Source organism: Lutra lutra, chromosome 15 (genome assembly GCF_902655055.1).
Source record: "Lutra lutra chromosome 15, mLutLut1.2, whole genome shotgun sequence".
NCBI lineage: Eukaryota > Metazoa > Chordata > Mammalia > Carnivora > Mustelidae > Lutra > Lutra lutra.
This window is the reverse complement of record NC_062292.1, coordinates 18,665,319-18,678,508: the sequence shown is the minus strand read 5'-3', so window position 1 is coordinate 18,678,508 and position 13,190 is coordinate 18,665,319. Positions and strand designations below refer to the sequence as shown.

At 49.1% G+C, this 13,190-nt stretch overlaps 1 protein-coding gene across 7 annotated transcripts in view; it reads left to right on the top strand.

Moving 5' to 3' along the window:
- The window catches only part of RGS8 (regulator of G protein signaling 8), a 94,350-nt gene extending 81,375 nt beyond the window's left edge, over positions 1-12,975 (top strand). For all 7 annotated transcript variants that reach the window (XM_047705189.1, XM_047705192.1, XM_047705186.1 and 4 more), the window contains 2 exons: positions 6,606-6,772; positions 7,970-12,975. In XM_047705189.1, the coding sequence (XP_047561145.1) occupies positions 6,606-6,772; positions 7,970-8,152 (350 nt within the window). In that variant the 3' untranslated portion in view covers positions 8,153-12,975. The remainder of the gene's footprint in view (positions 1-6,605; positions 6,773-7,969) is intronic.
- Positions 12,976-13,190: the final 215 nt, after the last annotated feature.

The window sequence follows — 13,190 nt, the reverse complement described above, 5'->3', positions numbered from 1 at the left end:
TTGACATTAGGTGGGTGTGAGGATGGAAGGAGTTGATAAACGTAGATTGGACAATAGAGAACTTGGCCCGGGGTAAGTCCTCCATGTGTGGCGGTGATGATGCAGCTGGTGGGGAGGGTGGGAAGCAGTTGGCTGAGAGCTGTGTCTGACGCAGGCATGAGTTGCAAAGGGAGTGCAGAGCAGAGCACTAATGTCCTCAGGGAGACTTAATCAGATCCACCCCCCTCACTTTGCAGTTGAGGAGGCTGAGACCCAGGGAAGTTGAATGTGTTGTCCAAGGTCATTGAGCTAATTGTGGGTCTGACTCTGATCAGAACGGATGCTCCTAACTGGGACAGTGGTGCTTCTGTACCAGGTGGACCAGCAGGGTTCCATAGGTTGCCTCAGTGAAGCCAACAGGTGATCATGAGCTGGGTATGAGTTTGCCACACATTTTACTTCAAAGCCCCACCCCCGCCTGAGTCAGTCTCCACTGCCTCCACGGTCATTCAGTTGAATTCTGTTGCCCATGTCCATCTTTGTCTCTAGATTGTTCTGCTACCTCAAGATACTCCTCTGCCTTCCATAGTGACTTTCGATTTCTCCCCACCTCATCTGTTGTCATCATTCCTGGAAACATCTCCATCCGTGGAGTTACTCATGGCCCCCTGGTCTTGGGCTGAGATAGCACCCCCTGCCCTCCGCCTCCAGCCGTTGCTGGTGTAAGCATCCTTTAGGCCCTGCCATCAGGCCCAGCCAAGGACTGGACCACCGACTTCTGTAAGAACGTTGGCTTTGTAGTTTGGTATCCACGCCACTTACTAACCATGTGACCTCGAGCAACTGATCTCACTTCTCTAAGCTTCCTTTATCTTCTTCAAAATGGCAATAATTCAGGGCCTATTGTATAACTTTGCTATCTGGAGCAGATGCCTGTGGCTCACAGAGCATTTAGTGTGATGTGTGGCCCAAAGTATGCAGTCAAGGCCCGCAGTGGTTGTTTCCAAAATTCCTTCTCTAATGTCAACCGTTTGTTTTTTTTTTTCCAGCCTCCTGTTATCCTTCTCCCCTTTTCCCATGTTCCAACTTTTAGATCCTAAATCCCTGCTGTCTCTGGGTTCAAGCTTCATTTGCCAGCCTGAAGCTGATGGTCCTTTCTTTGAACATTGGGCACATCCCCAGAGTAAAATGTCTTGCTCCCTTCCTGGTGCATCGTAGCCTTGTCCAGGAGCTGGAACCTAAGACTTCACCAGTCTTTGCCTGTTTCTCACCCTATTCCTGCTCGTTCTTCCAGAGTAGCTGTTCTGCACCCTTCCCAAACCTCTCTGGCACACTCTGGACTTAAAATAGCCAACTAAATATTTTTAAATTGTTGCTCAATGTCTGTGACAGTAGACTAGCTTTTGAGTTCTATGAGGTGGTGACGTCATCTGATTTACTCATGCCATATCCTCAAGCCTAGCGCATGGAGGTAGACTGTCTTCACAGGGACTTCACCCCAAATTAATGAAGGTCGAGGCTGTTCAGCTTTATACATCTCAGAGATGCCCCTTCCCTGAACAGTTCTTTCTATCTTCATCCACCCCACTTTCTTTTTTTCTACTTTTGACTTTAAAGAAGACAAGTTCTCCTCCCTCTTCTTGGTCCCCTCCTTGTCTAGGATTTGCCCTCCTCAGATATATTCTTTTGATTCCTTCATCTTTCTCTTCCCTTGCTCTTTTCCTTCTGCCTGCAAATACGTCTGAAAAGATCTTGCTTTGGCGTCATATGGACCTGGTAGTAAAACTTGGCTCCTCTTGCCAGCTGTGGAACTGGGACACGTCTTCAACTTCTGTAGGTAAGACTTAATGTCTTCATTTGGAAAACCAGAGTGCTACTATCTATGGATCAGCATTCTTGTGAAGATAAATTGAGCTGGTGTTTGCAAAATCCCCAGCAAAAAGTATGGCATATAGTAAATAAATAAAATTTCCTGCCCCAAATCCTAAATAAATACATAAAAGTAAAACCCTCCATTCCTAGGTCCCACCACCTTCTCCAGCTAAAACCAAGCAGGAACTCCTTCATTTTCCTGCACCCAAACTAGAAACTTCCCTGTATCAACATGTAGCCCTTTCTCTTCCTCTCCGTCATAATTCTCTTCTCAGACTTATTTCTGGACTTTCTGAGGGGCAACATTTGATCAATTAAACTCTTTCTTTCCTTTAATTTCAACTCCTTCTAGTCGACCAGTCTTTCCTGATTAGATCAGCTTTCAAACACACTCAAGATCATCTTACAAAAGAACAAAACAAAACACAAACACACACAACAACAACAACAACAACAAAACCAGAAAACCCCAAAACCTTCTTTCCTGACTTCCTGTTTCCTTCCAGTTATGCTGTCTGATCTGTCTCCTCCCCATGTTGCCAGAAACATCTAAATGGACTGTTTCTGCTTCCTTTCCTCTTGTTCACCCCCACGTGCACCCCCGTGCCCAGGGCCCCCATCACACCACTAGAGCCTCAGCTGCCCATGGTTGCTGAACCTTATCACCAAATCCAACAACTGTGTCTCAGACCATAGCTCGCTTGACCTCTGGGCAGCACTGGACACACGGCTGTTTCCTCCTTCCTGAAACCTTCGCTTCCCTGGCCTTTTGCAGTCCTGTGTTATCCTTCTGTCTCTCTGGCTCTTTCACGGACCTCTTAATGTGTCTTGTAAGTAGGCTCGATCATTGTTTACACTAGTCTTCCTGAAGTCTTCCTAACGACTCAGACATTCTTAATGACCGGCCTTCCCGGTGTGGCTCTCCCTTCCCGTGATTCTCTTCTCTGTCCCGTCCCCCCCCCCCCGCCCCCCGTCCCTTCTTTCACAAACCTTCCTGCTGCTCCACTTTACCTCCCAGCTGAGAAGCTTCTCTCCCTCCTGCAAGTCTTCCCTCCCATCCTTAGATCTGGCTCAGGCTTCCCCGCTGGGTGCTTTCACAGCAACCGGTGCTTCCCCTGCCGTCCCACTTATCACGTACACCATAACTACCAAATTATATTTTCTTGGCTCAAATGGCCCTTTCACTGCAAGTTCTGAGGGCTTCATTGTGCCTGTTTCTAGCACATCTCCCAGAATGCCTGGGTCCCCTAATGGGTGTGTGAATGAGTGAATGAATGAACGGAGGTGGCGTCATGGCTATGTTGGGTTGGGAGTTTGTGTACGTTGTATTTTTAATGCTACACAGTCTTACCTGTGCGAACTCTGTCAAGCCTGTTCTCCAAGCATCCGCTTCTTCCCCTGCAAGACTGGGAGAAGTACAGCGACATTCCTGAGAGTGCTAGCAGGTGTTCTCTCTTTTTCAATCCTCACAAAGGCCCAACAAAGCGGAGACTTCGATGATGGGAGATCATGTCTGTCTCTTGTTTTACGTGGGGTTGGAGAGTTGCCCTAGCGGTGTTATCGTCACCAGCACCACCAGGGGAGGCAGAAAGGTAGTTTTCTTGATCTGTAACTGGAGTCAGGTTGCTCACAAAGTGCCTGTTTCTGCTCGATGAAAACAACACAAAAATCTGACACAAGCAACAAACTTCAGCTTTGCCATTCGGAGTATTTGCTTTCTTCGGGAGAGAGGACGTCCTGCCAAGTTACTCTTCCAAGCCACTTTGAATTTACTCTTTTCGATAAATGCAGAGTGTTTTCGGGTTCTCCCCCTGCCCTTCCCACAGGAGAAGGCACTTGGCCTGTGGTCCTCATGTCCTCCCTGCATTCACTGATCGTATCCCCGGCTCTTGTCATGTGTGAACCGGTCACTGCTCAGAGACTGCCTTGCTGGACCAGCTCCGCATTGGTTCTCGTGGCACGAGTCTCCTTGGAGCTTGCACAGCTTTGGGTGGTGTTCCGTCCAGCCTCTGCCCTGTGGCCTCTGCTGCAGGGGCCCCTTCTGCAGGCAATGGCAACCTCCTGGCGGGCAGGCGAGCTCTCAGATCTGAGTTCCTCAGAGCCTGTGGAAACTTCTGGAGTCCATCTATAAGAACTTGGAGGAGAGAGGTGTGGCAAAAAAGAGCATCCACAGGGCATTTTCTTTTTTAAGATTTTATTTATTTATTTGAGAGAGAGACAGTGAGAGAGAGCATGAGCGAGGAGAAGGTCAGAGAGAGAAGCAGACTCCCCATGGAGCTGGGAGCCCGATGTGGGACTCGATCCCAGGACTCCAGGATCATGACCTGAGCCGAAGGCAGTCGTCCAACCAACTGAGCCACCCAGGCGTCCCCCACAGGGCATTTTTATGGGCAGATTTTTATGACCTGTTTTCTGATGTATTTGTATATTAGCAGTTAAAAAAAAAAGAAATTGTTAAAACTGAGTGAATGATTCTCCGGTCGTCTCTCTGCCTAATCATTGCCATGTTAGTGTCTCACGCTCTCTTCGATTCCCATTTTATCTTGGGTTTCTACTCCCTCCTCTCAGGGTTTTAAACCCAAGGTTGGAATGAGGGTACGTGGGGTCCTGAGCCAACCTCTCCTATGGGTCCGACCTGTGCTACTCTCCTCTTCCTTCCCTGGCACAGGAGAGATTTTATTTCCATCCTGCCTGATGGGAAACAACCTCACATCATGTTCTGCTTTCTCCATACTCCTTATCTTAGAGAACTATATGTCTTGTCTCAAAGTGATCATATGTCCTTGTTTTTGTCTGTGGTGAGCATGGTTTATGCTCCTTGTCTCTGTGTAATTAATAGGCATGCCCCCCTTCACTCTCAACAATGTACTGGCTTGGAGGGTAAACATCATGGCTACCCTACTTATGTTAAAGACTTTAAACTCAGGCCTCCAAACTGAGATTTCTTTTCAATTTAAAGTTTAACTTTGGGAATTCCATCAAAACCCTTTTCTCTCAAGTTCCTGGCTCTTGCAACTAAGAGTCTTGGTTTTTTGTGACGATTGTTCCAGAGTAGGGTACTACCACATCCATTTTGAAAGACAAAGATACCCAATGACTTTTTTTTTTTTTTTTAAGATTTTACTTATTTATTTGACAGAGAGAGACACAGCGAGAGAGGGAACACAAGCAGGAGAGAGTGGGAGGGGGGGAAGCAGGCTTCCTGCCCAGCAGGGAGCCCGATGCAATGAGGGGCTTAATGGGGGGCTCGATCCCAGGACTCTGGGATCATGACCTGAGCTGAAGGCAGACACTTAATGACTGAGCCACCCAGGTGCCCCCCTCCCCATGACTTTCTAATGAGAAATGAAACTGGTTCACAAAGGTAAAGACAAACATTTAAATATGTTGATAGCGGGAGGCACCACGAATCCCTGGGTCGATCCTGGGCAGCTCGTTGTCCTGGGTCACACCTGTGGGCCTCGGATGCCCAGGTGATCCCCTCACTCAGAATTTAGAACTGTTGACATAGTGTCCTCTTAACAAGTTTCAGAAAAGAAAAAACAAAACAAAACAACAACATTCTTGACAGAGTCATTTTTTTTTTAAGATTTTATTTATTTATTTGACAGAGATCACAAGCAGGCAGAGAGGCAGGCAGAGAGAGAGGAGGAAGCAGGCTCCCTGCTGAGCAGAGAGCCCGATGCGGGGCTCGATCCCAGGACCCTGAGATCATGACCTGAGCCGAAGGCAGCGGCTTAACCCACTGAGCCACCCAGGCGCCCCGACAGAGTCATTTTTAACCAATGCAGTAACTTCCTTCTAGGCTGTGTCTGCCCATCCCCTGAGGACAGTCTGTAGAAAGAAATAGCTCTTATTTGAGTAGAGGAGAATGTGTTGAGGGTTAAGACAATTTAAAACCTATATTTTAATATTAAAAACATTAGCTGAAGTTATAGGCTATCAATGGATGTTGTTTTCCAAATCTACGTGGTAACCCTGCTCACCTTATTCTGATTGGAAACTCTCTTGGCAATATGCAAGACATGGATTTAAAAAAAAAATGAAAAAGATGTGTTCATTGTTAAATCATTTGGGAGGAAAATTATAATTAATCTAAATTAAAACATGTAATTTGATAAGCAAGATCTTTTAAAACAAAGTATCCAGAGGCTAAACCATTAAAACACAGCACCTCAAAAGTTTTTTAGAAGAGGCTACAAACCCTGTGAAGGTAACAGAATGGCTTTAGTGACTGAATTTCAGTGTGTACTTTCAGGCCTTCTTCTGGTAGTAGTGAAGGATTTGTCCTGAGGCATTCACCCCCTCCTGTAGTTTGTCTTATAACAGGTTGTTTTTTTTCAGGGTGGTTAACGTGGATTAGGGTAGGGAATGCATTACAAATATTACTTTGGCCTAATTAGAAACACAGGTTCACCAGTGGACTCAGGGGACAGAGGACTCTGCATTAAAGGACAGGCCGTGACCACCAAAGGTTGATGAAGAGTGACCGGGGCCTCCTATAGTCATTATTACTATGGCTTCCTCAACATTTCTCCCTCCTATCACTGCAATCCTTGAGCCCCAAGTAGAGCTTGTCTCCAAGGGTAGCTGTGTGTTTAAGAGGTAGGGTCTTCAAGCAGATGTGGGGCAGTGGGGCTTGGACAGTCAGGGCTGGTCTCACATTATGGCTGCCTTTCTCTCTTGCTTCTGCAGTTCATGAGCTTAAGCCCCTTCCTATCTGTCTTCCTTTCCCCCTCCCTCCACATCCACAGATGGGGTGGCTGCGTTCCGCGCCTTCTTGAAGACAGAGTTCAGCGAGGAGAACCTGGAATTCTGGCTGGCCTGTGAGGAGTTCAAGAAGACCAGGTCAACTGCAAAGCTGGTCTCCAAGGCCCATAGGATCTTTGAGGAGTTTGTGGATGTGCAGGCTCCGAGGGAGGTGTGTTGGTGGTGGCAAGAGTCTTCTATCCATGGCTCCTGGCCATCCATTGTGCTCCTTGTGTGGGTTTGAGCCAGTCTTGATGAGTACTGTCTTCTAAACTGAGCCTTACCTCTCTGATGGCTCTTAATGGAGGGGAAAAAAAAGGATCACTTTAAAGGTGCAAAGCCTGGGACTTCTAAAAAATAGTTCTGCAAGGGAGTGTTTCAGCTGTCAAGCACGCCCCTGTAGGACCTGTGTTTCTATAGGGATTCTGCAAGGATAGATGCCGTTGAATCCATGTTAGTTTCCTAGTGGAAGGCAGCAAGCCTTAGTGGGAGGAGCACCACTTGTTCCCAGCTGTGTGATCTTGGCCAAGTTAGCTAGTCTGTCTGAATCACATTTTCCCCAGTGTAGAAGTGTATAATACCCCGTATCATTCAAGACTACTCTGAGTATTAGGGATAAAGCACCTAGTCAACATTTGTCACTGCTCCTTAATGAGTAATTACAGTCATTTCTATTATCTTATGATAACTTATTATAATAATAAAATGAATTTCTATGTATGGCTGCGCTGAGTTATAAAACAGAATTTTACTTGGGAAGGTTTTATAGAAGAAAAATATTTGCTATCTATGAGTTTCGGTGCATTATATCCCTGAAACTCTTCAATTATCCTTTGACTTGAGATGTAGGAGGACTTTGGCCAGTGGCCAGGACATTGTAGGCTCCTTATAATACTGCTTGGAACAGAGATGTCCATTATAACCATAGTCTCTCCTCTCGGGGCATTGTTTCCTTAGTAGTTAAGAAAGAACAAGAGGGCAAGCTTACTTTAGGGAATCCACATTAATACTTACCTTCAGTGTTACCCTTTGCCTGGCATGGTGAAGACTCCTGGCTTAGGAATTAAGTGATTTGGGGTTTTGCCTTGACTCTGTTACCAACTCTCTATAGTACTTTAACCAGCTTTTCAGTATCTCCTTTCTTCAGTGTCCTTATCTGTAAATTGGGATGAGGAATATTGGGTCTTCAGACCTCTCAGGATTCTTGCTGGGATCGAAGGGGATGACCTCTAAGAAAAGAGTTTGAAAAGAATGAATAAGCTTACATGTGTAAGACACTGTCATTAATAATTATTGCACAGCTAGGAGCAGCTGCCAGGCATCTTGGCCCTTGAGGGCCTGTGACCATGCTTTCTGTTTGTGTCTCCAGGTAAACATAGACTTCCAGACCCGAGAAGCCACGAGGAAGAACATGCAAGAGCCATCCCTGACTTGCTTTGATCAAGCCCAGGGAAAAGTACACAGCCTCATGGAGAAAGACTCTTATCCCAGGTTCCTGAGGTCCAAAATGTACTTAGATTTGCTGTCCCAAAGCCAGAGGAGGCTCAGTTAGACCTCAGATGGGGACTCTTGGAGATCACTGGCTTTTCCCCTCCCTTTGCTGCCAAGACCATATTCTAACATGAAATGTCATAGGTGTTCAAAAAGCAATGGCACTTAGGTTGGGAGCCTGGGGATGAGAAATGGATGAAAGGCCATTCCAAAGTAAGATCCAGTCACCAGAGCTTGGACTCTATTCCATTTACCCATGTTTGTGTTTCGGTTAGTGGTAGCACCTTGCTGCTGTTACCTTTTTATTGGGTCAGCAAATTGCCCTCCATAATGCCTTGGGTCATTGCCGCTGAGAAGGCAGATTTGCTATGCTGGGCTATGTGTAAATAATGCAAATGCAATTTTCACCACTTCCACACCCTCCTCAGTTAGGATTCCTGACTCTAACTTATACCATACCCCTGTGAGGAAGAGCTTAAAGACTCTGGCTCATGTTTGTGATTTGTTGTCACAATGTAATGGCCAGTCCTGGGTGCTGGGACCTCACAATGGAGAGAGGTCTCTGGGGAATCCCAGGTTTCTAGCACTGTCATTAACAGGTGGCCTTGGGAGAAGAGGCAAACTCCATGGCTATTTCTTCCATTTCCATTGGACCAGTATGAGAAGCTGTGATCACTGCCCATCTTAGCCTAGGAAATTCACAAGACTTTTTCACCCTCGTAATTCCAGGGAGGGTCTTGGGAGATGTTTTTCATGAGTTCTGGTGTGGAGCTGCTTTTAAGAAGGATACAGCTTGCAAATCTTCTTCAATTCTACCAAGAAGTATTCCAGAAGTCAAATGACCAGGGAACATAGCACCAGTAGACTTTTGTGCAATGGGGCACCATATATCCTTTCCGTTGCTTACTGTATTCTCTGCCCTCACCTCCCTGAAGCATCACACATCATGATCTCTTAGACTGACAGCTTGACAAAGGGAGGTGAATTCCCATAGCATGGACAGCTCTCATGGTGCCTAATACTTTCCTTGTCTCTCCCTGTCCCCCCTTCCATGCAGGTCATGTAATTATGATGGGGGAGAATGGGAATTTAGGCTGTAACTCTCCAGCTTGCTTCCTGGGAGCATGCTTTCTTAGAAAGGTCTCTCTCATGAGGGCCACCTTGGCTAATCAGCAACTTCCTTCTTGATCTCTGACCTTTTGGGATTGAACATGGAACAGGAGGTGAGGTTAAGATCACTGTGAACATCTGGCTGTGGAGAATCTTCCTAAAATGCTTTCACGGTACCCTGAGGCTTCTTTTGGAACTGTGTCAGGAAACTCTTCCTTGGAGGATGAGCATAAAGCTCTAGCTGACTGAGAAAAAGTGGACTTTGGCACAAGTCTGTAACGCCCAAGATGTGACTCCTTAGCAGAGAGACCAGAAAGTAGAAGAGGAGTCTAGAAGAGGTCAGTCTCCAGCTGGACCAAATCACGGAGAATATGGTGGAGGTACTATTGGGATAATTCACAGCCAATGGATTTGGATTCATTGCAGATCTCCAAAACTTTCAGCTTGACTAAATGAAAGAACTATGATTAGGCACAAGCTCTGGAGTTCCAGTGACTGAGAACTGGGCTGAAGCATTCTCTCCGTGTGGGGCATGGGCCTCTTTAGATGCAGCAGATTCCAGCATTTGCATTCCTTTCCAGACACTCTGTGAAACTCTTTCTTCTTTGGCTGCAGCTAGACAAGGCCAAGGAGGCTCTTGAGTTGCCCTGGTTTTAGGGTCCATTGCCCTGCCATGACACATTATATCTGTAAGCGAGGGTTGGCGAGTCTGTCTGAACCACCAAGGAGAGCAAGAACACATGCCACCTGGCCCTCACACTGAAGCATCCTGTGAAATCTCATGTTCCAGAACTCTGAAGCCTCGAACGGGTGTTCCTAGTTAGGTCAGGTAGTGTCCCCCTGCCCCCACTGGTAAAAAAACATTCTTAGCTAAAGCTGCCAGAATTAATTTAATGATCGAATTCTTGAACAGGGTATTTTAAACATTGTTTACACATGAAATGTGCAACTTCTGCCAACTCTACTGTTGAATATGAGCTGCACGTAAGTCAGAACAGCACAGAGTTCCCGAAAAATGGAATGTCTAAGAGGGGCCTTTTTACCGCTTCCACTGTCCCCAGAAGTCTGCACAAGAGTGTTGGGCCGTGGCCTCCCCTGAGGCCTGGAGTTCTGGCCAATGGAATGAAGGCTGCAGATGGTGATGTCATGGCGCCCGGTGACTCCCCCCCAACGATGGGGAGGCGTGAAGGACCAAGCTAGGGTGTCCTGATTTTGCCGCTATGGGAGGGTATGTGGGCGTGTGTCTGTGTGTAGAGGAACGCGATAGCTCTATTTATGGTACTCCCGTGGAGTGTCTGCGTGCGTGCGTGCTTATGTGACCACTGTGAGCGTGAGTCCAGTACCCCCAGAGATGGTCTTCCCATGCGGTGGAGCTGTCCTCACACCCTTTCTGTCCTGCTTTCCACAAAAGGCACGGAGCTCTCTGCTCCGATGTCTAAGTTCAGGCACTTAGGTCATGCCAACCCAGATTTTGGTCTGTGATGAAACAAAGAAAAATGTTTACAACATCTAGAGCAATATCAAAGCATACCTCATCCCTGACCTTCCATGTCTCCCCGTCCTGCCCTCTCTCCTAGTTCCTCTTCCATGGGCCCTCGTCTGCCCCACTAGGTGGGCATTTGCAGGGGCCCCTTCTGTGTAAGGTCTTCCTTTGGTCCTCATGCCGGGCTCATGCTGTGGACTACCTTCTGGGCTCAAGGTGTGCTCTGGGCCTGGGCACTTTGAAGACCCAGGGCAAGCCAGGGCAGGAGGCCAGGCAGAGTGGTGGATTTTAGGACTGCTCTCCACCCCACAAGTGGCTTTTCGGCCCCACTTGAGTGTCAGCCTGTTTTTAAGCTAGTGTGAGATTACCTGTTGCCTTGGGCAAACCAAATAGAACCTAATCTATGACCCCTTCGTAGTCCCAGGGTGCCTGTGGGGTAAGGACGCCCAGCATCCTCGGAGTGTGCCCAGGGCTTACTGGGAAAGCCTGTTACAAGTGCTAATTCTCAGGACACACACCCAGAGATGCTGATCCGAAAGACTCGGGGGGGCACCCAGAAAACTGCAGTTTTAGTAAGTTCCCACGCAGTAGGCTTGGGAAAAAGATGGTCTAAGACAGTGGCTCACAGCCCTGGCTGCTCCTTGGAATCCCCTGGCGACTTTTCAGACCTAAATGTCCAGGTCCCACCCCAGAACAGCTTGGGGATGGGACCCAAGGCAACAGTTGTTTGTTTAAAGCGACTCGGGTGATTCCGTGTGGATGAGGTCAGGAAGCACTGGCCTGGGGAGTGAGGAGGAGCATGGCTGAGATTAACGGGGGGCTAGGCCTAGAGGGTAGAGCGCACGCAGAGGCAAACAGGCACAATAACGGGGAACCTGCCAGCCTTGAGTCAGACTCTGGGGGGCTGCACCCTGTGCTGTCTCAGTCCGACGTGCTCCTTTGAGATAAAAATGTTTCTGCCCCAGCTGCATGGGGCGTGAGGCAGCGAGCCGGTCGGCTGATGACAGGGAGCTCTGGAGGGTGTCTGGAGGGTGTCTGATTCAGAGAGGTTTTGCCACGCAGCCAGCCGAGTCTCTCATTCGTAGTGCTTCCTCCAAGCTCGCCTCCTGGGCCTCTCCATCCTTCGTGAGTGTTCATGCCCTCTGGTCACTAGCCTTAGGTTGTGCCTCTGTGTCCAAGGCCATGCGACAGGGTAGTTGGAACTCAGGCAGTGGGCGAAGGGTGTGTCCCATCCTGGGACTGTCATGCCCTTTGGGGCTTTCTTTTCCAAGGCCACGTGCTCTAAGCCCTCACGATTCCCTCTTCGGTCTCAGGCTGGATGGGCAGCTGGAAGGTTCCCAGTGGATTTTCTTCTTTGGTGCTCGCCCCAGAACTTGCTGCTCTGAGCAAACCAAAGCTGTGAAATGGTGTTCTGCCCAGGCAGCTGGCCCAGCCTCTGGGTAGGGAGAGGGCCTGGGTTCTTTTCCTTGGCAGGGCCAGGGTGGCCCCATCCCCCGGGGCCCTGGACTGTGAGGGAAAGACATGAACCCATTGTGTCAAGAGGGTAGGAGTGGGGAAGACTGAAGAGGAAGGAACAGGATGGGAAAGACAAGCAGCTGACGTGGCGTCCGCTTCTCCACGAAGCAGAAGGGACAGTGAAAAGCGGCACGTTCAAGGGCAAGACGGCCCCCATCGACATGAGTGCCCAGAGCTCTCCTGACCCTGTGTGTGCCTACTCCCAAGCCAAGCAGAGGAATTCCACGTTCCATCTGACGCTGTCCTGCAGTTGGCCGAGGGTCACTCTCTTTAAGTAGGTGTCTCTCCGGGTTAGAAGCAAGGGAGGCAGAGAGCCACCCCTGCCTCTGAGAACCTGTGCCACTTGGCATGAGATTGTGGAGGAAGCAGCCGAGAGCAGCCATGTCTTCCGGTCCCCCTGGCCTCTCGGGACCCCACAGGATGCTGCGGGCCGGGATGGGAGACTGCAGGACGGGGCCGCCAGCCTTCCCGGGCGTGAGGTCCAGGCCGACTCAGTGCACCGTGCCCTTGTTGGTGGTTCCTCCCTTTGGACCCTTCTGCTGCCGTCCCTCTGCCGCGTGCAGGGAGAGGCGGCCGCGTGGCCGGGTCACACGGCGTGCACGGGAGATGCGTGGCAGCTCGCCTGCCGTATGAACCGCTTGGCTGATGGAGTCCTCATTGAGTTGTTTCATTCCTGTGCAAAGTGGAATCCTGTCATTCACCTTGACTATACACCAGGCTGTGAGAACATAATAAACAGAGAGCCTGAACACGCGGCCCTCCGCTCTCTGCCCACACTTCTGGCCCGCTGGTTCTTTGTGACGAGACAATCCACCTGACACGTGGACTCCCCGCCGGGGTTGGGGGGTGGGGGTGGCGGCCGGCATGGGGCTGCCCGGCGGGGAAAGCAGCCGCCTGGGTGGAACTAGGGTGGCAATGGTTTGGGGTCGTGGGGGGGTGGAGGGTGACTTGGGGCCCACGAGGCGGGCCCTGGAACGGTAAAGTGCCGTGC